Consider the following 27,938-nt stretch of genomic DNA (forward strand, 5'->3'; position numbering starts at 1 on the left):
CACTTATGTAGTACAATATAAAGAGGCTTCTAATTACAGTGACAACATTGTGATTTCTGAAAACTGCTTAATAATGTGCGATAAGCAACTGCCAACTTGCATTAAGATGTTTTAGGAATTCTGCATGAACCTGATGTTTGATAATCCTGTTTTGAAGACATGATTTGAATTGCAAATTGAATTTAAAGGAAAATTCAGCATTCTCCTGCCAAAAGCAGTAGAATCTTTATGTTCAGGGCGGAGCAGACCTTTGAAAACATAGCAATGCTTGATAAAACAATTTGTTTTTGTTTGATGTAGCTGGCTACCAGATGCAAGGCACACTGGTGACAGAAAAACTCCTATTAAAAGTACCAGTAGATCAAAATCTGAAGTGAATGATCTGGTTTAAACAAGGCATCCCCTCAATAGGAAAGATAAGGTAATTCATAAGAAATTAATAAATATAAGTTATTTGACTTAACTAAAATCAGAAAACAATAAGTTGTTGAAACCGAATCTCTATTTAATTGCTCCAGAGCAAGGTATCTATTTCAGGTATTAATTAAGTTTGTCCCTTGCTGCATATAAAGCTCTTGAATTCTTGTTTTTTTAAATCAATTTTTTTAAAGGTCATATGGATCTAAGGAAGACTTATTTTTCATATTTTAGACATGAATACTGAGATACAGATTTTTCAAGAAATTAAGTTAGCTAACTCTACTTCTGAAATTTTTATCCCCAATACATTATTCAGAGTCATGTGTCCTTTTCAGGTTACTGAGCTTAGAGTGAATGGTTGCTAAACTACATGGTATTGATAGGTTTCAAACTGAGCTACCAAATTGTGACATGTTTTTGAGAACACCATTTTTCAAATGCGAATATTATTATTATTATTATTATTATTATTATTATTATTATTATTATTAAAGAGATTTAAAAATTATAATTGTCTTAAACACTGTTAAGACCGTCAAAGGACTTTGCCCACTGCAGCAAACTGTGCAAAGAAGAAACTGCTCATCTGCAGCCACTGAAGCTCAACCCTCCAGATGAATGCCTTCTGATTTCAGGAAAGTGGACAGTGAGTTAAGCCACCTGACAGGAACTCCAGATAAGATAAAAGCCACACTATTGTCCAAGTATCTCAGGTCTGAGGAGGAGCAAACAAGGCTGGGCAGGCCACAGCCCGCAGACTCATTTGCTGAGGCCAGGTTTGCATGCTCTCCTCCCACAAACAGAGGGGAAGCAGGAGGGGAGTTTTTGGGGAGGTGGTGACAAAGTCTCTGGTCTCCATAAAACAGAGAGGTTGAAAATCCACGGCTGAAGGCTAAAAGCTGAGATCTGGGCCAGATAAGAAGCAGACCCAGCAGAGACAAAATAGTGTTTTTTACCATGCCAGCAGTCTTAGCTTACACAAGCTGGGCCAGCTGTAAAACTCTCCCTCCCACCCTCCCAGGTCACATTTTCACAGGACATTCAACTGCCCTGACGTGAGCAGTAGCTGTCATGTCTAGAAGGTGTCACAAACTACCAAAGACGCAGGAAGCATGCTCCTTACTCATTCCTGAGGCCTTCCACCAAAGGATTGCACTTGATTCACACCTTGCAACAGATTCATTGTTGCAAAAGGCAGTGTAAAACATCCCACCTCAGGGGAGGTGCTTGGGCATTCCCACCTGTACCTGAACTATATTTATCCACAGAACTCTGTGTTCCATGGGACCCCAACACTGACAAGCTCAGGGTGAAAAGGACCAACAGGACGCCACTGGACCCACAGGGGTGGTGACTCTTTCTACTTAAGTTCTACTTTCTCCTTCTCCATCCTGCCCTCTCTTTTCTATTTCTTTCTCTCTTTCTCTATTTCACATTTACAGTTAAATAAAATCTGTACTATTGGCTTTGGCATATGGTCTCACATCTTAATTTGAGCAGAGGCATCTCTCTCTAATAATCATAATAATCATATCATAACAATTATACAGTCATAATTAAATTCATCTGTTCTTTAATAAACATGAAAAGAGAAATCCCAGAGTTATTTTCTGCAAAAATTCAAGTATTCATTGAGCAGATTATAAATATTAGAATTATAGTTGGATACACTTTTGGAGGGAATAATAAATTTAACAAAAAAACAATTTTACATTCTGTAATGGCATCTATGATGCTGGACTGAATCTGACAAATAGGTTTTATTAAAAAACCCAAACAAAAATAGCCATTTTCAGGGGTCATTTACAAAACCAGGAAAGAAAGGTATATTTTCTTCCCAAACTTTATCCACTAGTGCATATTAAAGTTGCCAGGGAATATAGAAATGGCCCTGTTTATATATCCTAAGTGTGACTAGACTAACAATTATTCCACATTAAATGGAATGGGTAATTATCCCAAAGCAGGGGTTACCTCTTCACAGCAGGGATTCTGCACAGAAAGGGATGTATTAGAAAAAGAACATTTCTTTTCAAAGCGCTGTTCTGTTCCATACAAAATATTTCAAGTACATACATGATAAGACAGACTGTTTCATAACATCTGAGGTTACAGGATTTGTGTGGGAGAGTTGGTATAAAAATAAAAAGTATTAGACAAGGCTGTCCCATACTTCAAGTACAGCTGAAGGCCCTAAACATAAGACTATCCAAGAAGAGATCAGTACATCCATTTAGGTTGTTTGCTGAATATAGCCACTGACTTCTATTCAAAATGCCTCCAAAATGAGACTCCAGCTGTCAGAAAAATTTTCAAGGAAACAGGTATATGAATTGTTAGCTCTGGCAAAAGAAAGAAAAATATTCTTCACTATTCATGTTCTAGGAAACATCTTAATTATCTGGCATTAACAGGAAATCAAATAAACTTCTTTCTCTCCTCTGATGTTCCACATCCACAAAAAAAAAATAGCAGTCAACAAATTTTAGAAGAAGAATGGAATAATTATGCTATTATACTGGGTAGGATGTGAAGCAGTAAAGCTTTTATCTCGAATGGCTGATGCTTGATAAAGTTATAACAAACTGAAAATAGACCCTGTACCAGGAAGCACTGGCTAGCCTTGGCTCTTGGTATTGTATTTTGTCACTGGTGGAAAAATAAGCAATGAAATGAATGAAAAAAACATTTGAGAGGTAGGTACATACATGGGCACACTGAAGTCTGACTTTCTTTTCTTGTGTACCTTTTTGTATACATTGCCTTAGTAACAGACAAATACAAAATGCTATTAAGTTATATTAAAATACTCTTTTTGAGAATGGAAGGCAAAACATGGATGAGAAAAGTAAACTAAGACTTCAGTTGCTCCATATAGGGAGTGGGAAGAAGATGAAAACCAAATAACAGAGCAGCAAAGCATAGAAAAAAGGCATACATAGAGAAGAATGAGGAAAATATATGAAAATCTCTAATCTGATGAACCATGTTGTATGAACAACATGGTTCATCAGATTGGAGAATTTCATATATTTTTAATAATGTTTTGTGGTCTTTACCAGTAAAGGAGTACAGTTGTTGCATACATAAAACAGCTGTGATAAATTGTATTGTAATGTTTCATGCCTACTATACACAGAAAAGAAGAAATATACCATACAGACAATGAACAAGTGAAAAACTTAAAATGAGATACAACTTCAACAGCTTCTGTTTTCCTCAGCATTCATGCATCATATTCTATCCAGCTTTTGAGACACAATATACTCATTGTTCATTAGTACTAAATGCTCGAACCAATGAATGAAACAATTTTCAGTTCTTAGCTTTCATACTGTTGTAATTTTTCTAGTTCCTACTGAACAAGTCAGAATCTAGACAGTACTGTAGCTGAAGATGTGCAAACTTGCTGATAATCTTTGGGAATCAAATTTGTTTCTTGGTCTGTGGTATGAACAACAGACAGCTTCCCCATGATACTGTCCAGAAGACAGGAATTCCAGAGTGCTCCTAAGCAGCTAGCCCCCCATGCCTGCCTCCACCTATTCATCTGCAAGGGCTAATCCCTAATCCCTTCTGGACATAATTTTGTCACAAAGCTGTCTCGCAGCTGTATTTAACAGTCCTCCCAATTCTGCTTCTGCAATGACTTCTCCCATTATCAGTCTCCTCACTTTGAAGTTCCACGAGAACTTCTCTGCTACCAACTACACCATCATGCTCCTCTCCTGCTTTCTCTCATGTTCGATTTTTTCCATTGCCAGTTCAGGTCTCTAAATTCAGCTCATTAAGAGGACAGAAAATTAAATAATGACAAGATTAACACATTTCTTCTGGTTACAGAGTTGAACTGGCTACTCAAGGAATCAGATAAGAACCAAAGATGACAAGTAAGGTCATTAGACTGGGCAAAGGGCAGAAATGAAGGAAGAAGGAAAAATCATATAGAACTTCTGCTTTAGCCAGAAATGGATGTTAGATACAATCAGGTGTCTTCTCTCATTGCTCCTCAGCTACACAGCCACCTTTACTACATTTTTTTAATCATGTGAAAATGTTTTTATTTCTCTCCCATTTGTTAATGGTATGCAAGTCATTGTACCACTTAAAGTCAATTTCACCATGTGGCTCTGTAAAGCTAAAAGCACAGGCAAACTACTTGTAGGACAAGCCCTAAGAAAGACCAAATTCAGTAAGCAAATATAAGCATCCACCTGTGGCAGAACTTATGCCTCTGTAGGCTCTTTGTCACAGGAAATAAAATCAGATTTTCTGAAAACTTTTGAAGACCTTTTTTATTGGTTGAAAAAGCAGTTCACTCTGATTCTTCAGACAACAGCGGCAGTCCTGCATATTGAGCCATGCTTTTCACCTGTTTCAGAGCCAGAAAACCTCTACACCCAAAGCTTCCAAGACAAACAGCAGAATAAAATGGCCTAAGTGAATTATATACCACGTATTTTCATTTTAAATGAAGGCACAGATGTAGGAAAATTATCTCTGTGGCTGACGTACGACTTTCAGCAAGCATCTGCTAAAGGATCAGAGCCTAAACTTGTATTTCAATAGAGGCAGCAAATGCTAGACTCCTATCAAGGCCATATTATATTATGACATTGTTATATGAAGAAGGATTAGAGTGCAGTAGAAAGTCTTCCAGGACTGATAAAAACAGAAGTGGCAAGCCCAAGCAGGGAGTTTACTCACTGTAGTTCAGATAATTGTGCTAATTTTAATTTTTCTTCCTGTATACCATATATACCATCTGAAACAATAAATCATATTCCCTGAAACCTAGTCCTTTGACAACCTGTAAGTTACTGAGTAAGATCTCAAGTCGGTACCTTTTTGGCTGGGCTAACAGTAGGTTTGATCAGTAAAAAAAGCAAGTCTTTGATCTATCAAAGTAACAGCTTGGAGACCTATGACCCTAATGACAACTTCAGTCCATTTAATAGAAAAAGAATAGTGCTTGCAGAACCAAGCCAGAAAATTTTTTGATGGCTCTGAAAAGAGGCTGGTATGTAGAAAGTCTGATCATCAGAGCCCTTTTCCTAAGACTTCACAGGCTTGCTTTTCTCAGATGTGGGTGGCAAGTATCACAGGATACTGGATTATGAACAGACACATAAAGAATTCAATTACCTATTAATGTTCCTTGGCATCTGCAGTCATAAAAGCATGATCTCATATACCATAACTACTTTCTTTCAATAGCATTAGACATCATCTCTCCAACCATAGGCTGAACTTATTAAATACAAATTATAGCAAAAGAGTTGCTGTGATTCTATCCAGATGGTACTTAAATTACCCTTCTCTAGACATATACAATCTTTATGTAAATTATTACTAATGGAAAATCTGAGAACCACAGAACCTTTGCTGGAGCTCTCTTGCACGGGAAAGAAGCCAAACAAGAGCTCATAACATTATATTGTCAGCAGAGCTGTATAGGAAATTAGTTCCATTCCACAGTTTTTTTGAAAGCATAAATAAAAAAACTATCTTACATTGCATTGGAACAAAACCAAGAATGTTCCAAGTGAGAAACCTGACAGAAACAGCCTTTGAACTAACTACTCCCAGAGTGGAAGTATTCCCCATGGTTGCAGTCTTCTACACTGTGGCCTAGGCAAAGCAGCATCAGATATTGCACTTCTGCAACTCATGTAAATACCTTAGTCCTAATGAGATGGATTTTTTTTGTGTGTTCTCTAATGTCATCAAAAATTCCACTCCTAGTATTTGAACTCCTGCAGAAAATTTTGATTTCAAAGAACTGCTCTGTTGTAATGACAAAATAAAAAAAACTGTTTTGCCATAAAATTTCTAAATAACCACAGTTTTCAAATTTTTTTTCTCTGGATAATGAGAGACCTCTGATATAATTCACAAAAACAACCCCCCCCAAAAAACAAAAAAATACAAAAACAAAAAAACCCAACCCTTTGACTTAGATGAAGTCAATGTAGTTAATAGATTAACACCAAATTTTTGCTCTCTCTTCCAAATCAAAGTATACCTGTTTCTTTTGCTCCAGGAAGCCCAGATTGTGACACACTTCCAATAAGGCATTATCAGTGGATAGAAGGGAAGGATCACCCCCTCAACCTGCTGCCCAGGATATCCTATGTCTTCTTTGCCACAAAGGCAAATTGCTAGTGCATGATCAACCTGGTGTCCACCAATACCACCGTGTCCTTTTCTGCAAAGTTGCTTTTCGGTGGCTCAGCCCCCAGCAGACAATGGTGCCTGGGGTTGTTCCTCCCCAGCTGCAGACTCTGCAATTCCTGTTGAATCTCAAGAAGTTTCTGTCAGCCCATTTCTCCAGCCTGTCCAGATCTCTCTAGATGGCAGTAGGACCCCCTGGAGTGTCTGTCACATGCACCTGTTTTGCATCATCAGCAAGCTTGCTGTGAATATGCTCTGCCCCAGTAATGAGGCATGCTATTCTCATCTACCAAGCCAGTTGTCTCTTGGATGCACCTCAGGATCATATCAGGTTGGTCAAGCATGACTTGGTAAATCCATGCTGACTACCTTCGTTCTTTATGTGCCTGGAAATGATTTCTGGGATTAGCTGCTCCATCAAACATCACAGGGATAAAGGTGAGGGTGACTGGCCTGTAGTTCCCTTGGTCCTCCTTCTCCTGCTCTTTTTGAAGATAGGTGTGACATTTACTTGTCTCCAGTCTTCAGGCAGTTCTCCCAGTCACCATGATGAATCCAAAACTATCAGCTGGTCCCACAATGGCATCATCCAGCTTCCTTGGCATACATGGATACCTCCCATTAGGACCTATAGACTTACATATGTCCAGCTTGCTTGTGTATCCCCCAACTTCACCTTCTTCCACCAAAGGTATGTCTTCCTTGTTCCAGTCTTTCCCACTGGTATCTGGGATTTCTGAAGGCCAGTCTTATTAGTAAAGACGGAGGTAAAGATGGCAATGCCTTTTGAATGTCCCATGCAATCAGGGCCACTTCCCCATTCAGCAGCATGTCCACACTTCTCCTACTCTTCCTTTTGCTACTTGTGTGCTCAAGAACTTTATCTTTCTTCTTTTGACATCCTTTCTCAGATTCAACTATAAGTGGGCTTTGTCTTTCATAGGCATATCTTTGCACACCAGACAGTGCCTCAGTATTCCTCTCAGGTTACCCATCCCTGCTGCCACCTTCTATAAACTCCCTTTATATCTTTGAATTTTGCCAGGAGCTCCTTTTTCTTCCATGAATAAGTACGGAAACTTACTATAATAAGCTTTTCAAGGTACAAGAAGTGCATCTCTGGTTTTACTTAGTATTTTTCTAGTACCATACATTTAATTTCTTATAATTTATAATACATTTTGAGTAAGTGTTTGAGTAGGTGTCAATAGGGGGTTTTTTTGCCCAAGTAAATTTACCTCTATTAGAGATTTAATAATGCAGGAACCTTCTTCAGGTTGTAACTAGACATGTTGTAACTGGGACTGAGAATCAGAGATTAATTAAAAGAATTAGCTCCCTTCTCCAGTACATAATATCTGAGTTATATCCAATAATTGACTTGGAAACCTAAAAAAAAGTGACATGTTTAGTTTCTATGCTAGGTGACCTAAGGCGTATAGAGGTCATGGAGCAGTCCCATAACTCAGAACAGACTCCAAGCCATGAAGCATACTGAGCAAAAAAGAAATAGTCAGCAAACAGCTGTCTCCCAACTTAGCTGAATCACCCATACTTGACAGAAAATAACTCTGCTTGTTAGGAAACAGAGACTCCTTCTATGGAAATTCTTTCAAAGAAAAGAGCACGGCTTACTCTTTCCTTACAGAAGAGGTTTTTCTTTTATTGTTTTCTCTCCTTCTCTTTATGCTCCTAAAACTGTCCACAAAGTGGGAAAGTTCAAGTTCCTCTTCTGGTTGAAGGAAGTTTTGATTTTCCCAGCAAATGTCATAATCATCAAGCTACACCACATTTTTCCACCATTTTGCTTTGCCACTGTTTCAAGAACTGAAAAGTCCCAGGCACAGTCAGGGAGAACAAGAAAGAGCATGACTGTAGCCTGTGTTAAGGGTTCTTTGGATAAGCCCTGTTCTGTAAATCTCTAAGTTTACCCAACATCTGGCCAATGTGGGCCTTGGGAGTGCATAGCCACACAGACAGATCCACTCTGTCACTGCTTCAGTGAGCACTTTTTCTCGTCTGTACAGTGGAACTACTTTAAAAGCATAGTTAATACAATGTAGCCAAAGTCTGGTAGGCAGGCCACAGTCCTAACAGATGGAAGCTGTAGTTTGATTCCCCATCACACTGATGAAATCTTAAGACTTTGTATTCTGACTTGGGGGAAGGTTCAATATCTGCTCAGGCTTTATAGCAAAAGTGGGGCAGAGCCTCTTCTTTCTACATTCTTCATAAGAAGCCTCTCTGTAGAGTGAAATACAGTGAAGTTGAGTTTCTAGATTTACAATGGATGAAGTATGAAACAATTATCAAAATGACTGTGTCAATATTAACACTCACAGCATCTGAAATCTGAGACAGTGAAAAGCAAAAGAATTAAAGTACAATGGAAAATCATGTATATGCTTACCTGGTAAGCAGATAATCAGTACTGCCTCCAGACTTACAATTTTTGATCTCTGCACCCAAATTCCCTTCTGGGTTTTTATTAGACCTGCCACAAGACATTTTATGTAACATTCCTTTGTTTTATTCAGATGGATAAAGAAACGCAAATATTATTCCCTTCTCAAACTGAAATGCTTTTTTGAAACTAAATTAGTGTGTTAAGCCACTTTGAAGCAAGACAGACTCCTTACATTTATATCACACTTCAGACTGTATTTACAGAAAAAGATCTTAAAAGCACAATGTCATTTCTTCTAACATATAAAACACTGAGAAAACAGCAAAACCAGAAGAATTTAACTGGAAGCTAGTCTCAAGTATTTGCTTGAAAAGTTTAAACAGAAGAACTGTTTATTAAATAACAGCTTTACTGGAAATAAATTTTCAGCATTGCTCAGTTATGATACCTTCCATCTGAGGATGGACATATAAATCACCTATATAATCTACATATCTAATGTTTGGAGAAATGTGGTTACATTTATATTATAGTTTCTGAGTGCAAAGAAAATTGTAAAACCAGGAAAATTATCTGACAGACCATCCACTCTCTGCTGTCCTTGTTCCCAGAAATGTATATGGCAGAAGTATTAGCCTTTTCCCATCTGCCTGTTGGCTTCATGAACGTTGCTGTGGGAAAGTTAGTGCTGGGATACAAGATGCTCTTATACTATATTTATAAATAATAATACTAATATTTAAAACAGGTATTGGATATTTCCCAGACAGTTATAATAAAGCCGAGCTCTGAGCCCTGGCATGTCAATGTTGTTCTCCTGGCAACTTCAGAATCTTTAAGTAGAAGAGTCATACAGGATCGTATTCATGGAATAGGCAAATTAAAGCCATAGAAAACACAGAAAACAGCTACAATCTTAAAATGCATCCTTTATTGATCTAGGTCTCAGAGAAAGTGCGTACCAACAGCAACCTGCTGGTTTGCAAACCAGATGTTTTATATTACTGTCTGCATTTTTCCTTAGATAGATGAATTTGTAGGCTTCATGTATGAATTTGCAGATAGGAGAGTTGTTAAAAGATTATTATATTCTGGCACTAAATATGAAATATGACATATTTCACAATTGAAATATGCACAAATCACAACCAGGGCATCTCCAACTCAAGAAGTTTAGGAAAAATATAAGCAAATGAAATTATTCTTAGCTAGCAATGTTATAGCTTAGTAGGGAAAAAAAAATGAAATTATCAAAACCATTACTATACTATTATATCCAGAAAGATAACGATAAGCAAAATACACTTAAACCATACAAGATTTTCTTTCACTTCTTTTTTGTTTCCTAGAATGAAAATATGCTCCTACATCCATTCCCAAATGAAAAGCATACAGTGATGACTGTGATGGTTTCATTTCTCTGCTTAGTATGGTCAAAAATACCTATCTAGTCCTTGTAATTGTTGGCATTCAACAGCACATTTACTGAACAGGAACAATCTCCTGCTTACTCCTTTGACCTTAGCCTGAGGAAGTTATGAGGCTTGATGGTATTCAAACTATAGGGTCCCAGGTACACCAACATCAGGCACTCTTAACTTCCCCTTCTCTTTCAACCCCCAAACCACCAGGAATTAACCAATAAACCAAACAAAACAGAGTGAGAACCAGAAATGAAAACCAAAATGTCAAACCAAACCAAATACATGCAACAGTTCCTATTGTTCACCTCTAAATATAGCAGTATTAGTTGGTGGACTATGTTCTGTCATTTTTTCTAATCATACAGCTTGACCCACCCTCTCTTAGTCTTTTACTGAACTTCTTGGTCAAGATCTGCTGCACAGATTTACCTACAGGAAATGTTGGCCCATGGCATACACCACAATGCCAGTCCTAGCAGAAAAGTCAGTTTTGCTTTTATCTGCTTACAGACAACAAACAAACAAGCAAACAAAAACATTTTTGCTTTGTTGCAAACATCTTTCAACAAGTGGTGTCAGACAAAAAAATTAAATGCTGAAATATAATTATCTCTGGCCTCTGGGGAAGAAACAAAATTACCTAAGATCAACTTGAGAAAAGTTGGTAATTGTGGAAAGAAAACACTAGATTCTGCAAATGAATGAAAAAAAAATCTATCAAAATTTTCACCATCTCTTCCTAGGGTAGGTATAAAGTCTGTAGGAATGTTTGCTACTTTTCCCAAAGATAAAAGAAATATGAAACATTAAAATATTTATGGAAGTATTCAGTCTTGCAAATGCTTCAAATTTTTGTCATTTTGCATCACATATACATTATAGGTAAAGTACAATTTCTATTATCAGTGGCATCACAGGACTGAACACTGCATACGTGTTTGAAGACTGGGATCAGAGTTCAACTTCTTTTCCGGCAGGCAGGAAGGTGGAGTCTGGGAGCCAGCCCTTGGGGCACAGCCCTGCCCAGGAAGGCGCTGGGAATTCGGGAGCAGGCTCGGCCGGGCGGGCCATGGTAGAACCTTGCCCCTGCTGCCTCCTGCTCCTCCTCAAGTCAATAAACCGCAGAATTGTTAGGGTTGGTAGGGACCTCTGGGGATCATCTAGCCCAATTTCCCTCACAAGGCTGGGTCACGTAGAGAAAGTGGCACAGGAACGTGGCCAGGTGGAATGTCTCAAGGGAGGGAGACTCCACGACCTCCCTGGGCAGCCTGTTCCTGTGCTGTCATCCTCAAAGTGAAAAAAGTTCTTCCTTACGTTGAGGTGAAGCATTTTGTGGTTTAGTTTATAGCCACTGCTCGTCATTCTGTCACTGGGCACCACTGAGAAGAGCCTGACACGATCCAGCTGACAGCGCCTTCGAGATATTTATATGCATTCATGTGATCCCCTCTCAGTGGTCTCTAGACTAAACAGGCCCAGCTGCTGCAGTGTCTCCTCATAAAAGAAAAATTGTTAGGGTTGGTAGGGACCTCTGGGGATCATCTAGCCCAATTTCCCTCACAAGGCTGGGTCACGTAGAGAAAGTGGCACAGGAACGTGGCCAGGTGGAATGTCTCAAGGGAGGGAGACTCCACGACCTCCCTGGGCAGCCTGTTCCTGTGCTCTGTCATCCTCAAAGTGAAAAAGTTCTTCCTTACGTTGAGGTGAAGCATTTTGTGGTTTAGTTTATAGCCACTGCTCGTCATTCTGTCACTGGGCACCACTGAGAAGAGCCTGACACGATCCAGCTGACAGCGCCTTCGAGATATTTATATGCATTCATGTGATCCCCTCTCAGTGGTCTCTAGACTAAACAGGCCCAGCTGCTGCAGTGTCTCCTCATAAAAGAAATGCTCCAGACCCCAAATAACCTTTGTGGCCCTCACTGGACCCTCTGCAGTAGCTCTTTGTCTCTCTTGTGCTGAGGAGCCCAGCAGGAGCCCAGAACTGAGCACAGCGCTCCAGATGTCGCCTCGCTAGGGCCGAGCAGAGGGGGCCGGAACACCTGCTGGCCACACTCCTCCCGATGCAGCCCAGGTTACCACTGGCCCTCCTGGCCTCAAGGGCACACTCGCATTATAGCCCAAGATTTCCTCTTTTCTCAAACTTCAGGAGGCTCCGCGTTTGCAGGGGTCTGTACCTGACGGCGAGAAGCCGCATCAGCTGTGCCGCGCCCTCACCTCCCGCCCCACCGGGCTGAAGGGAAAACGGGCCGGGCCGGGCGGGGCCGGGCGGGGGCGGGGATTGGCTGCCGGGCCGGCGGCGGCCGGCGGGGATTGGCTGCCGCGCGGCCTTTGTTCGGCTGCAGCCACTGCCGCAGGGCAGCGGAAGTTTGAGCGTCGCGGAGCGCGCGAGCGGAGACTCCTCCGTGGGAGCTGCCTCAGAGCCCGCCCCGCCCCGCCATGAACCTGGAGAATAAAGTGAAGAAGGTAAGGGGGGCTGCCCGCCGGGATATCTGCTGCGCACGCCGCTGTCCGCTCTCTGGGGAGCGGCGGACCCGCCTCGGCGCTGCAGCCCCCGCGGGGGCTGCCCTGGGGTCGCGCCTCGGGTGCGGGATCAGCCCCTCCCGGCGCTTCCCGGCCGGGCCCCGTCGCAGGAGGGCTCTCTGCCGGTACCCCGTGCGCACACGGCTGGGCTGCAGTCGCCGCAGCTGGTGCCCCTGGTGGGGACGTACCGCTGTTCTGTCATGCAAAACGTGTGATCGGTCCCTCCCCCCCCCCGAGATCTGATAGTTGTTTTCATGTACGTGCGCTGTGTATGTAGGTATGAAACTTAAATTACAAGCAGCCAAGTCTCTGTTTGTGGTTATGTTAGTGATTAATTTCAGACCTATGATCTGACTGACTCCTGACAAGTGTTATCAGCGTTCCTATGGATTACCCGCTTGAGCAAGAAGCCTGGGCTTGATTTTTCTTTATTTTAATTAGTTAGTTGTATCAAACTGGCAAGAAACAAAAGGTAAGTAAAAGAAAGCGATAGGTAATCCAATTGTATTGAATCTCTTTCCAAAACTAACCATTTAAAACTGACTTCATATAGGATACTCTTTTAAGTCTTTGTTTCTAGTTCTTTCACAAATTAAATGTAGTGCTAAAGCATTTACTTTTTTAAAATTAAAAATTTATTTGTAGTATCTGTTTTGGTACTATTTGATGAGGGAAAAAGGAGTTTTATATGTGAACATGGCTTAAATCTATATATAACCTTCACTGATATGTGAAAAGTAGTCTTTTGAAATGCATTTTGTATGAATGTGTGGGGAGTTTATTCCTGAATTGTTTTACTTAAAGCTAGCAACTTGTTTTAAAATACAGATATGCACTTTCATATACCTGTGTGCTTTTCCAGCTTGCAGGCTAGAAACTGTCTCAGGCGTGGAAGTAGTTGTGCAGTGTGGAAAGCTACCTGTTAAGGCTAAATCCTAGCAATGGGTGGCCTTGAGTTACAGCTGGCTTCAAGTGATGTCACCATGTGATAGTGTCCCTTGGGTGAGGATCCTGCTTTGGAGGAACTGCCTATCTCAACCCCCAGTCATTACCAGCGTATAGGTGTGTGTAGCTAAACACTATTGCTGTCTTTAGAAGCTGGTAGTGCGCACAGGGTTGTTCCCCTTCTGTGACTCCTTGTATGCAAATGAAAATAAGCTTTTTGAGTAGATTTGTTTGTATTTTCTAAGCACAATTTAAAATTTAAACTTGATGTCATCACAGAGCTTGTTTGCTGGAAGGTTTTTGAAGTCCAGGAGGTGGAAGATGCATATTTGTGGAAGATAGAGCATTCTAATTCAGAATTTATTAATCTAAAGAGAAAATAAATATGGGGTATGAAATGACTGATAAAATTCTGCTGATAATGGAGTCTTGGTTTAAGTGAACTTGTAGCTGTTAAACATTTGCTTGAAATTACTCTGTAATTATTGGGTAGTTGTGTGTGTTTTAAATTTATTTGACTATTTTGCCATATTTTTCTTTCTCTTCTTCATCACCTTTGAAGATTCTGAAATTACTCTGTAATTATTGGGTAGTTGTGTGTGTTTTAAATTTGACTATTTTGCCATTTTTTCTCTCTCTTCTTCATCACCTTTGAAGATTACTGAAGACTTTTCTGAACCTGCTCAAATAGACACAAAAGCTAGTGTCACAAAAGAAATCAGCAAAGCTCTGTTTTATGAAAGTAGTATTTCTGTTCTGCTCTGCTTTAGTGTAAATATGCAGAGATGTCTATGGTTGAAAACCATCACATTTTCTCTGTTTCTGCTACATGTGTATTGAGAAAGCTATGTCTGTTATTGCGCTGTCTCCACTCTCTTGCTCACATCTTCTCATCTTCTTTCTCTTTGTAACTTGGATGAAGCTCATTTTCCAAGAGAACAGAAGAGGCTCTCTGAAACTCCCTACAGGGAGAACTGGCTCTCTGAAAGTCCCTACAGGGGTACTAGGTACCAGTGAGTTTGGTACAAAACTCTTCTTTTTTGACTACCAAAATTTATTCAATCCAAACTTCTTGAATGTGGTACACTGAATAGAATAACGGTTTCATGTCAACTTGCATGTCTTCCTTTTCTGTCCTTTAATTCCAATTCTCAACCTGTTTGTTTTATTATCTTTTTGCTTTCCTCTTTTTTTGCGAACTTTCTTCTTTCTTGCAAGGTTGGAAGAACATTCTGAGAAGTGTCAAGTCAAGATTATCAAAACCAGTGAACCACTTGGCTTTTAGAAGAAACTTGTCCTGAGGTGGAGATGCCTGTATCAGATTTTTAGTCCATCAGCAGCAATGGGTTGCTTTACCACATTCTGTAGTTCTCGCCTATCTTTGTCTTGCACCTTGGAGCAAAATAGCTTGAGTTCTTTTACAAAATGTACTTTATGTAACCTTTTATTTTGTAGTGACTTGTATGTATTTGTTGCCTGGCAAATAAGCTGGTAAATATTATGGAGTGGTGAGTTGTTAATCTGCCTGTTGGACAGGAATTTCCTATAACACTGGGCAGAAGAAAGCAGGAATTGTCTTGTTGTCCCCAGATAACTAATTCCCCTGCATTTTTGAACTCTGAGTTTGGATGTTGGCTATTCTGTAGCCCTGGTGTTCAGCAGAGCAGAAGAAAATGAATGCCTGTTGGAGCAGTATGTGGTGTGGAGGCTCAGACATTCAGCTGGTGCTGTAGAAAACCCTCTTCCCCTGCCCACACTGCTAATCTAGAACAGTACAGAGTAATATAATGGAATGTTTTCTGTTTCTGGGAAACCTGGTAGATGAAGTTTCCAAGGTGACATTCCTAAGATTTCTCTAAGTGTCAGTAATCCATTAGTCCATTTTTCATTTTTGAGCTTCTGTATTGTCTGTTTGGAAAGCTAATACATACATTTATATCTACATGTCTAGGTTTGTGTGAACAAAAAGAAAAAAACACTCAGAGAAAGTCTGTTTTCATTGCTGATACTGGGTTTGGTGGGGTTTTTTTCTCCAAATGTAGCAGTACTATCACAGTTGGTCTGATTGGAATTGCTTCCCTCCAGTACAAGACCACTAGGACTCCAACAAGGTACCTGTTCTTCAGCAGGAAGAACTACTGCCCCACCTGCCACAATTTCTAACCCATCCTTTCAGCAGTGGATACCTTAGATACTGTCTGTCTCATGACAGAAAAGCAGCAGCCCTGTTGAACATACCCTTCTGAAGGAATCTTAAGGGCACAGTTACTTTGGCTCAGACTTTTAATTTCTCTTCTGTTTGGTTTCTTTCATGTGTTGTAAAAGTCATCTTGCTGTCTTAATAAGTGGCCAAAGGAATCAGTACTGTGTAGCCAGGTGTCTCGCTTGGTCTGAATCCTGGGCTCTGGACAGCCACAGCCTGACAGAAACAGAAATCTCAGCGTGAACCTTCTGCACTGAGCAATATGTATGCAGAACATATGCAAATGTGTGGTCATGTAAATTTTGTAGTCAGTTCACCATGCCTTTTAGAGCTGTTAAGTAACTGGCAAATATCTAGGCAGTGAATAGTGTCTTTTTAGCTGCCTTGTGAATGCTAAGACTTTCCTGGTCTATTACAATTTTCCTTTCAAATTTAGGGGAAACTGTACAGTTTTCCCCTTTTTCTCAGGGGGAATTAGATTTGCTCTTGCATTCGAGGATCCTGAAGATAGCATTTGTATAAAACAATTGCACAACAGAGCTGAAGGGTAAGGACAGGAGCTCCAGCTTGAAAAGTACTTGTGCAAGAAACAGACCACTGTTTCTCCCCAGTACAATATATGCTGTGTTCTCAGACCTTGCTTTGAGGCTATAGGGAACATAAAGATTTAATGCTTTGTGTTGAATACTCTAGCAGAACTTTGTTCTAACAGCCTGGATTCCTGCCCTGTCTGCCACCTCTGTGAACTTGGTAAAATGAATCAGTAGGTCACGGTCCTGCTTTTCAGCCGTGCTGGCAGCACGGTCTCATGCTTCACTAGAGAAAATAAGAATCTGGCAGTGAGTCTGTTCTCTATAAACTTTCACAGTATAATACTTGCTTTATAAAAAGAACTTTGCCTGCAATGGAGAAGAGGCAGGGCAGTTTGGGGGGAAGAGGTGCAACTTCTCTAGTGTGGAATTTGTGGTTGTTTTTCAGTGACGTGAGACTTAGTTTGTTCTGTTACAGTTGGAAAACCAAACACTGAATGTTTTAGACATTGCTAAGTCATCAACTGTAATGATCTTTGATAAATGAACAGTGAATAAAGTATGTATAGGAGCAAAGTCAACTTTTCTGTGTTTTGCAAAGCATGATTTAGTAATGTCTGCTAGGCTGCACTTCCTGTTGAGGTCACTGTTTGTTTTGGTGTTACTGCTATGGAAACCCATTATAGTAGATCTTTTTTTGCTGTTTCATATGTATAGTAAGATCAAGGAAGTATACTTTTATTCAGGGGTGAGTTTTGCCTGGAAGTGGAAGAATGAAATAATTTATGTAGATATGAGAAGAACTACTTCAGTTTTGTTCAGAAAGAAACTGCTTGCTGCATATGTTGTGAGGTTTGAGGGTTTTTCCCCCAATGAATGTTTAAAAAAAGTTACATGAATAATTTTTTGGATCGCCTCTCTGAATCCACAACTCTAGAAATTTTTTGTCCAACATTCCTGGATAGCAGTTTGGCAAATATGGCACAGCTAAACTAAACTTTGACTCTTACTCATTTTTTTCCTTTGGCAAAATTACTCCCCAGGTGTCTGACTATAAAATATCACGAAATACCTGAATAGCAAGTCAAGAAACTGTTTGAATGCAGGACTGCATGACTTTTAAGATCAGATGAAAGTTTCTTCAATAGGGTATAATTATAAACCAAGTATTTTGCAGCAAGGGGGAAAATTAACTTACTTTGAGTTAGAGTATTCTGTCATAAAAGTAACAAAGATCTGATTCTGCAGTTGTTTTGGAAAAAAAAAATGTTTCTATTTTCTTCTAAGTAAGTAATAGTAATGGTGAGTAGCAATTTTCAATGAAATTTTATTGGTAAAAGCTGCTTAAAATTACTTTTTGTAATTCAAGAAAGTATACTGAACGTGTCATGCAACTTTACTATCTTCTTCCTAGCAGATACAAAGTTTTAAGGATGTAGATGTAAATATCTATAATGTAGTATATATTAAAATTGCATTTTACAATCTAAATAGATATGTATGTTTCATTTATATATAACTAATACTTATGTGTATTGGTTGTGTGTGTGTGTGTATATATATATGTGCATGGTTTTTTATAGGGATGTGTATGTACAAATCCCCCTCATATATAGTTTTTGCTGATGACCAAAGTTGGTGGGGTTCTTTTAGGTCCTGGAGACCTTCAGGATGAGCAGAGCTGTTAAGATGAAAGCATGTCACACCTGTTACCTGGTATCTCAAATGTGGTCAAATGAACAGGTTAAAGGAGGGAGGAGGCTTCTCTCATGACACTTCCAGACTACACCAGATCTAACTGTACTACAGTACTGCTGTGTATGTGTTCCTGGTTTTGTTGGGGATTTTTTTGTTGTTTTTAACTCTTTATTTGTGCCTTGTTTTCACTGTGAGGTTGTCTAACTACAGCTTTTAAAAGCAGAAGAAAAAAATGTAGGTTTCCATCCAGGTCTGCCTCTCAAAACCTAATGTTAGAGGACACAACTGGGTATGAGTGTTGATATCCAAACAAAATACATGGGGTATTGTGAAAATGCCTCTGCAGTTCTGCATGATGGATAGTGTTGTATTGGAGGTTTACAGAGCGTGTTATAGTGTGTGTCAGATGCATTCAAACTTAGCTAGTGTAATGCTGGACTTCGTGAATAAACAGCACTTGTTTTCTATCCAGCTGAGCTGTCTTTGATAGCTGTTAGCCTTTTGAAGGTACACTATGTAGCAGTGTCTTAAATATTTAAATTCTGAGCTATTTGATATTTAGTAGAAGATAGTACGAAAGTCTCAGAAATTTATTTTATTGTGGTATCAGGCTACTGCAGCTCCTTGATTTATTCGTCTGCCTGTCTAGATCATCTTCCAAATATTTTTCTTGGATGGAACCACTTTTTGGCATCCTTCTTCCTGTGCAAAATGGACTTCTGTACCCAGGGTTCTTAATTCCAGTCAACCTTTCCCTAAATCAAAACACATATAAAAAAACCCCAGGGTCACACTTGCCATCAATTTTAATAGACGTGTTAAAAACAAATACAAAGTGATTTCTGGGATACTACTGCTCTTTGTTACAGATCTGAATTCTTTTTTTTCCTTCTCATACAGTGTGTGCCAAAGTTTTTTTAAGAGCATTGTCCAGATATTCCTATGTCTTTTGTAGTGGTTTGTTCTTTTTCTCATTCTGTAATCATAAGAAGTATCATTGCTCTTCTGTTTTTAAAGTTTAAATGCTATTTTAATTTTCCATTTGTTGTGTTTCCCTGCTAGAGAAGACTTCTGATGGTACAGAATATAGTGATATGAGATCAGATCTCCGCAACAGAGCATGCACAGCAGTGAGATTTCTTGGTTTTGGGGTTTTTTTGTTTGTCCTTCCTGCTTTACCTTCTCTTCTTTGAAAGTGCCTAAAGCACATTAAGATGTACTAAAAATCTGTTCTCTACAGGTGCTTTCCCACTCAAACATCCAAATAGATCAATAGTTAACTAGTCTTCAAACCAGAACATTCCTAGGATTTTATGATAAATCTAAGAATAGCTTTAGCATGGATCACTTCAATTCAGTGTTTGGAGCACCTTCAAGCACAGGAGAAAGCTCTACAAAAAGGATAGTGAAGAGGATTTCGTTCTGATCTGAGGCTCACTGTTAATTGCTGCAATCCATTAATGACAGCATTCTCACTGTATAGCCACATCCTTTCAAATTCTGGAGGGATCTGTAACACTGGAAGGGTTTTTCATCTTTTGCAGAGGCTAAGTACAAGTATTGTGTCTTACTGTCTGTGGCAGGGTGAAGCTCGCCTGTCTGGTGGTACAGGAGTCCTCTTGGAGTGAGGAAGGAAAAGCAGCTGAATCCTGAGTTAATTCTGGTCTCGTGGTGGGACTGAGGAGATGAGAAATGTTCAATAAACTCAAGAATATACCCTTCAGATAAGCCAGGTTTAAACTGTTTCATGGGAACTGCTCTTTCTCTTACACTTGTGAACAAACTCTTAGACACTTGAATATGATCATTTGGGTTTTTAAGATGATAGTAAGCTTCTATGCATGACTCCCTCCTTACTGTAAAGTCAGCCGGCTTTTGTCACTAGATTCCTGTGTGAACTGAAATGGACAGTCTTTCACTAATTGTCACTTGGCTGTGACCACTTAAAGTTTTTTGCCCTTGGGTACTATGTCATCTTGAAAGCAGCGTGCAATGGATGATCTCAGTCATACTTATATAATCTTCTGTACTCAGGCTGTTTAGATCAGTACTGGGTATTTTGGTAATACCAGATGAGTTTGGTTAGTTTTTGCTGTAAAATGAAAATTAATGGTGGTACATGGACAGGAACCTTTCCTTCTGGCAGGATTCAGCTGACCTCTGTGCTATTGCTCCCATAACACCATTTATGGGTAAAATGGGTTCCCTGCTGTTCCAGACATGCATTACCTCTCCAGGGCTCAGCCTGCTCTGTATCTCTGGGTGCTTCTGTTTGGAGCTGGCCATGTTCTGCAGAAGACATGGAGATGGATATGGATAGCTCTAAAGAAGCATCACACTGAAGTTTTAGGCTTTCTGAATTTCCTAAACTACAGCTGAATTGGCTGCTGAAGAAGAAAATAATTTGAGACTGTTCCTTTCTTACAATGAAGGAAGTCCTGTTACAGGACTCTGGAGAAATATGTGTAATGCACTGACTTGTGGATAACAATAGCCTGCAGTGCTTTTGAGTTTGGCTATTTTATATCTTAATTTTTGGCAAGCAGCCATGTAGTTTCTCTGTCAGAACAAAGGCTGAGGCTGTGTGTGCATCTAGAGTCACATCTAGTTTGGTTTTTAGTGTGCCTTTCAGTCGTGAGCTAAACCTTTTCCATAAGGTGCCCAGACATTGTGTACAGAAAGGCAATTCCCTTCTTTCTGTTTCACAGCAAACTGAAAAACCTGTTTCAAAACAAGTCTCTCTCATTTGCTAGTTCAATTTATTTGTCTTGACCTACACAAGCATTTACATAATGGTGTGATCTTTATTTCTGGGGAGGGAATATAGAATGCTGTATTTCTAAAGAAATCTGCACTAAGACTGCTGACTGTGAAAGTGCAAGTAGGCTGGCTGGTTGTTGTCCCTGCAGTCTGGAGAGAGTATGTTCTGGGTGGAGCATTTAGACATCACATATTTCCTCCCCTTAATTTGTTTCTGAACAGGGTTGGGTTTTTTTTAGCTTAAATAAACCCTTAAATGTTGGGAGGTTTGGAAATTGTTTTTTGCAGTTTTTTTATATTTCTTACTTGAATTTCAGATGCTGCTTTGGGAATTCTTGAAATGCCAAGCTTATTCCTCAGTAGTATAAAATAGTATAACTGTTACAAGTGATCCTATGTTTCTAAATATAATTACAGTACTAACGAGTTTGATTATTTCCCTTTCTTCTCATTCCACTCTTTTTGAAGGAAGGGAGAGCCTGAGCATAAAGTAGTAATGCCAGTTTGTAACTGAAGTAACAGCGAGAGAGAATGAGTTAATGTCTGTTTTGGGGGGAGATAGGGGTTTTGGGGGAGTTTTGTGTGTTTATTAGGGCAGTGCAATCATATTTTAACAACTTTTTAGAGAGGATGACTTTAAAAACAAGGACAAACAACACCAAATTAAAACCAACCTGTCTCTCTCTCTCCTTCCCCTACCACCCCCTCCAAAAAAAAAAGTTGTTTTGTGTTGCTTTATCTTCCTTTTTTCCGTTAGAAAACATCCTAGCCAACATTTTATTCTCTTTGAGTGTGAATTGGGAAGAGTGCTCAGTTTTTTTTTGTGATTTGTGGGGTGTGTGTGTATATGGGAGATCTCTGAATTCCAGAGAAGTGTCCTATAAATGCTCATCTTCAGTGAAACTTTTATTAACCAATTAGCTCAAAAGTGTAGCTGATGAAGAACCTAATCTTCAAAGTTATGCTTATTTTTCTTACCTACTGGTAAGTTTCAGGTTAGTACCTGTAACATGTGAACTTCATAAGTCCTTAGGTTGATGAAGATGTTACCATGATCACAGCCAGCTTATATTTCATCTTCCAGATATGGAATAAATAATGTTGTGACCTTCTGTCCATCCCTGCAGTAGCTTAATAGCTGCCAACATACCTCGTTCTTCTAAAGAGATCATGATCTTCAGGGTAGTTTTCCTCAGGGGTGTCTGATGATTGTTGAGGCAGTGATTCTTTTAATTATAAAGTAACTGAAAACATGGTATTCCCTGCATTTTTACCATGTGTTCTGTATTAAACAAGTGGTTTGTGAATAATCTGTTCTTTATTTTGGACAGAAACCAAGTTGAAAAGTTGACCTGGTTTATATCCTTGTACATACAACGATAATAGTATGATTTCTCTCAGTAAATGGAAAAATTAATAATAAAATGCTATCACAACATGTAATTGACTTTGGCATTGTGTTGTTGCCAGAACTAAAGTTAGTACCAGAACTTGTCATTCCTAGCTCAGTTTCCATTCATGGTAAAAGCTAAACTGCAGGCGAGCTGTTTCTACCTGCAGCTAGTTGGGAGCACTCCTCCTACTGCATGGAGTGTAGGGATGGGTTCCTCTGCATGTTGGAAATGAGCCTGTATACCCAGCTGTGGCCACATTTCCATGGTCCTTCATCTGTCTCCTTTGAAAGCTGTGTTCCTCAAAGGTTTAAAGGGCTGGAGTGAGCCACTTTAATTTTACTGTGTTAGTTGAATGTGTAAGTTATCGTGCTTCATATTTATCACCTCAAACTTACAAGTAGCTGTTACTCAGTTAAATTTGCTGATGTGTTGATATATTGTGTGAATATTTTTACTCTGCACTGTTGTCTGTATTCTCTGATATTTCCTCTGCATTATGAATTGGTCATCCATCCTTTTGAAACCCTTTACATACCGCTTCCGGTCATTGATTTTGGTAACTGTGCTGTTTCTCTTCCCCTTCAGAAAGTCAGCTGAAATGTAATTTTAAAAGGTATATGCTACTCTCAGTCACTGTCAGAGTAGCCTCAAATATACTTGGAAATACTAGACAAGCCACTTAGTTGTTTTCTTTATTTGAGGTTAGTGCAAATAAATCTGGGGTCTGTTTATTTCTTGGTCTCCTGTATTTTGCCAAGTCATATACTGTAAATCACTTTGTCCAGATAGCTGGATTAAATGTCCTTTGACTTGACATCTTCTGGCCTCACTTACTCTGATTCACAGCCTTAGAGTTAAAGAAATGCTGCAAAAAATCTGCTTCTTCTCTTGTGTGAAGTTTGTAGAGCAAGCTGGGCTGGGGAGAAACATCACCAGAAAAGTACTAAGGCTGCCTCTGCCTGCTTAGCTCAGTCCTGTGCAGAGGCTTGTGTGACCACTGCTACTTATATAGATAAAATAGGAAGGTAAGTGCCCCACATGCTGTCCTTATGTCAGCTTAGTCAAATGCTTAATCTTTTGCTTTAGCTGTTGATTGCAGATTATAAAGGCATCGGTAAGATCGTTCATGCACCATAATACTTGAAGCTGACTGTAGTCATCTTCTTCTGTACACAGATGGGCTTGGGCCATGAGGAAGGATTTGGTGCCCCCTGCTTAAAATGCAAGGAGAAGTGTGAAGGATTTGAGCTTCACTACTGGAGGTAAGTGACACCCAATGTATCCTAAGCTGTGACTCAGCGCTGCAGACCTTGACATATGTATGCAAATGTCTAAGTAACCATTTTTGTTCTCTCTCTCAATTAAACTGTTAAGATGTTTTTAAAAAGCTGACATGGTTCAGGGCCAGAAATTCTCAGATGCATTACAACAGTGTATCTAATCACTTGTGAACATCCATTTTATCTGCCCTGAAGTGAATGGTAGTACTTCTACTGCAGCATTTGCTTTAGCTGACTAAACAATTGAAGTAGATTTGTAAAAATGTTTAGCCTTACTTTAAGAGACTTGAGAGGGAAGAAGTGTGTTTTATTTCTGTAATAAAATGCTTTTCAACTCCTGACCAAATACATAAGCTTTGATCTGAGATCCTATGTAAAATTATTTTGAAAATATTTGCAACATTGTACACACCTACAACTTATTAGATAGGGAGGAGGTGTCACTTGTGTGTGTCAGATGAATTCAGATAAATTAGGTAATACTGAGCTTTGGATGGTGTACTGTTCCTAAATCGGTGAGTTGATGATCGCACTAAATAGTCTGTCCTTACTTTTGCAGAAACTTTCTATTTCATTAAGACTTTTTTGGATTTACTGAAACAATATGTATATATGTATATTAATGCATTTATGTATTGCTGGCCCAGTTCACTCATAATACTGGGCATGCTCTAAGATGAAGCTTAGTAATTCTGATTTTTTTAGGAAAAAGGTCCCTCTCAAAGGGAAAAGCCTGAAAAGAACAGAAGAATAGCTGTTAATAATACTAGCACGTGCTATCAATGAAAATTACTGCATTTAACCAGTGCTACCTAGCTGGAGTGAAAGTTGCATTTGCAGTAGAATTTTGTTTTGTCTTATAAGGTAACCTTTGTATGCTAGCTGTAGTGACATCAGGTGCTGATAAGGCCTAGGAAATTTTACATCTTCACCCAAATATTTAACTGCAGATGAGACTGCTTAGAAAATAATCAGGCAAAAAAACCCAAAACCTAGCAAAAAAAGTGTTATAAGTTGATACATAATGAAGAAGCTATATTCTTATCTGTAATATGTAGCTATAGAAACAACTAGAAACAACTTACAAATAACGACATGGATCAAGAAGTGTTTATGCACTAGTAGGTAAATGTGATCATCTAAAGATCAAAGAAATAATTTATGGAAGGACTTTTTCAATATCCACTGCATCACTGAGGGGTCCTGTGTAGAAGTAATAGTAAATAAAATGGAATTAATGTAAGTAATACAATAAAAGAATTTTTAAAAAGTGCAACAGTTAATAGTGTTTATCCATTGTTAGATGAGAAATTGTGTTACTTTCTACTGAAAGCTCTTTTGTTCATAGTCACTGTACTAGATGGGGAAATTACAAGTAGGGGAGGAAAAAGTCCAGTTAACCTTCTCTCTTTTTTTTTTTTTTCTTGCCAGTGTTACACCTTGTAAGTGCTAGGTTATTCTGTAACATAAAATAATTTGGAATAAAAAGAAATAAAATGGCTAAAAAGTCCAGTTAACCTTCTCTCTTTTTTTTTTTTACTTGCCAGTGTTGCACTTTGTAATTGCTAGGTTATTCTATAACATAAATAAATTTGGAATAAAAAGAAATAAAATGGCTAAAGTGGTTTATTTAAATCATAGTATGATTGCAAAGTTAAAATGTGTCTTCTTCTGCGTGTGTATTTGGGGTTTTATTGCCTGTGTTTTTCTTTATCCATATTGCACTGTCTTCCTGTGTTTAGGGCTCATTGTGCCAGGTGCTGAAAACATAGCTCATCAGAACATAGCCATATAGGATGGACCTGGTAAATAAGGTGGCTGGAGGTAGTCTGAGAAGCTTCATCTAAGTGTCAGACAAATGTGGCACATACCTCTGAAACAGTCAAAAAGTTAGCAATTGAGAGAATTCAAGAATGGGTTGGAAAATAGCTGTTTTTCCAGCAGAGCTGCTACTGGGGACAGAGTGTGAATCTGAAGTCTTAATTCATTACTGAATAAATAGTTTTCAAAGGGAAAAATATCTTAATATGCTTTGCATGATGGATACATTTTTGTAGTCCACCACTTAAATGGATCACATTGCATCCCAAATATCTTTTTACTTAGTTGTTAGCCTTTAAATCTGAAACTCTGTTTTAAGTAGGAACAAACTACTAGCACAAGTGGACAGAATATTGTCTTATAACATGAATAATCAAAATCAGTTCAAGTTTACCCACTTACTTAATTGCTACTTGTCTGTAAAAGACAAATGTTGAAGTAAGAGTTGTAATTAGAGAAACAGTTATACATTGGGAGAATAATTGGAGGTAGGGATTGACCTTGGTCAGCAGCCATACACCCATCCAGCTGCTCACTCTCTGTCCCAGACATCAGGGTGGAAGACAGAAAAGGAGAAACAAAAGTGAGGCGACTCATGGGTTGAAATAGTCAGTTTAATAGGTGAAGTGGTGGGTGAGCAAGTGCTGCAAAGGGAATCACTGGCCATCTCCCACCAGCACACTGATGCCCAGCCAGTCTCCAAGCAGTAACTACTTAAGAAGTCAGAAACGCTGTCTTCATCCTCTATTTCTGTTTTATCACTTTTCATTATAGAGTATTTAAACCCCACTGACCAATTTGAGTCAGCTGTGCCCCTTCCCAGCTTTTCCACTTGCTGAGGTGGGGTGGGGGCAGAGTTCAGAAACGGGAAGCCTTGACTTTGTGCCAGAAGTGCCGAGTACTAGCAAGCCCTATCAGGGCTGTTTTAGCTAGGAGGCCAAAGCACAGCTCTGTAGGGCATTATGAAGACAGTGACCTCCCTAGGAGGCAGATGCAGCCCAGCAAGCGGGGCAGTAGCGCAGCTGTGCCGGCGCGGTTCTGCTGCAGGCTGTGCGAGGCTGACGCTGCCCTCTCCTGGGGATGGCCGAGGGGCGTCCGCGCATCGCGCAGCTCCTGGTCTGATATGAAAATGCTGCTCCTCAAAGAGCCAACATGTCATTTCTTTTTTTGTACTTCCATACAAAAGACCCTCAGTTTTTTCCTCTGGGGAGTCAGATTGTAAAGTGCACAAAAAACCCAAGTGTACCTATTGAGTAGCAGGGCTTTACGAGGAGTTACTACACCTTTCTTCTCTATACTGGGAGTGTTTGGAATAGATCTCTCCTGGGGTGAAACATGCTGTTTTAAGACATTTATGCTGTGAATCTTGACACACTGTATGGGCAGGTTTTATAGGTGCAGAACTGTAAATTGAGGCTAGTATAGAAATGGTGGTAAACCAAGTCTTTAGTAAAATTTATTCCTAAATTTTGAAGTTCTGATAGCCTCAGTGTTGCAAGCTGAATAGGAAATGAATAAAATGAGAGATGTGGTCTACAATGGTAGTTGAATGGTTAACAATTGCCTGGTTTATCTTAGTGTGTTAATAGCTTTTGCTTTAAAAATTGTCTTTAGAATCATGCTTCTGTCCAAGCATAACAGCAGCAGAAGGTGGAGAAGGTCTTTTTAATTTAGGTGTTAGATTTATTTCAGGCTGCAAAACAGCCTCTGCACATGTCCAGTGGGTCAGGCTGGATGTAAGAGATCACTACTCAGTTACATATTGCTCTTTGGGAATGTATTTCCCACTAGAGGGAACTATGGGACAGGAGTAGAAGTTGCTGAAAACAGAAGAGAAGGTTCTGATTTATCTTGGTTACATATATACCAGAAAGTGGTAACTGTCCCCTATGTGACTTCCCAAGATGTTAAAATAAATCTCTGAAAACAAGACTCTTAAGCTTGGGAATGATCTTTTTCATCATGTGGCTTCTCTGCACAGATACAGTATGTGGAAGGCAGGGAGAGCCGTAAGTTGGCTTTTAAGATTTTTTTGATACTGCAGCCGACAGGGAAGCAGTGAAATGCAGTTCAAAGCAGTGGCAATTACTAGATGCTACATTAATAGCAAAAAAACATAACAGAAGGAATCATAAAATCATAACTTGGATGACAAAGCAAAGTGCCTTCTCAGTAATTTCATTGATGATGCAAAGCTGGGAGGAGTGGTTGATACACCAGAGTCCTGTGCAGCCCTTCAGAAGGATTTTGAGAAGTTGGAGAGATGGGTGGAGGAGAACCATCTGAAATGCAAAGGCAAATGCAGGGTCCTGCACCTTCGGAAGAATAATGCCATGCACCAGCACAGGCTGAAGGCT

The 27,938-nt window shown here is 39.4% G+C and overlaps 1 protein-coding gene across 1 annotated transcript in view; it reads left to right on the forward strand.

Moving 5' to 3' along the window:
- Positions 1 to 12,766: 12,766 nt before the first annotated feature.
- Positions 12,767 to 27,938, forward strand: part of TES (testin LIM domain protein) — a 28,135-nt gene continuing 12,963 nt past the window's right edge. The window contains exons 1-2 of the mRNA XM_041471588.1: positions 12,767 to 12,893; positions 23,657 to 23,742. Of these exons, the coding sequence (XP_041327522.1) occupies positions 12,867 to 12,893; positions 23,657 to 23,742 (113 nt within the window). The 5' untranslated portion in view covers positions 12,767 to 12,866. The remainder of the gene's footprint in view (positions 12,894 to 23,656; positions 23,743 to 27,938) is intronic.

The sequence above is a fragment of the Pyrgilauda ruficollis genome, unplaced genomic scaffold (genome assembly GCF_017590135.1).
Source record: "Pyrgilauda ruficollis isolate IOZ18807 unplaced genomic scaffold, ASM1759013v1 scaffold27, whole genome shotgun sequence".
In the NCBI taxonomy this organism is placed as follows: Eukaryota; Metazoa; Chordata; class Aves; order Passeriformes; family Passeridae; genus Pyrgilauda; species Pyrgilauda ruficollis.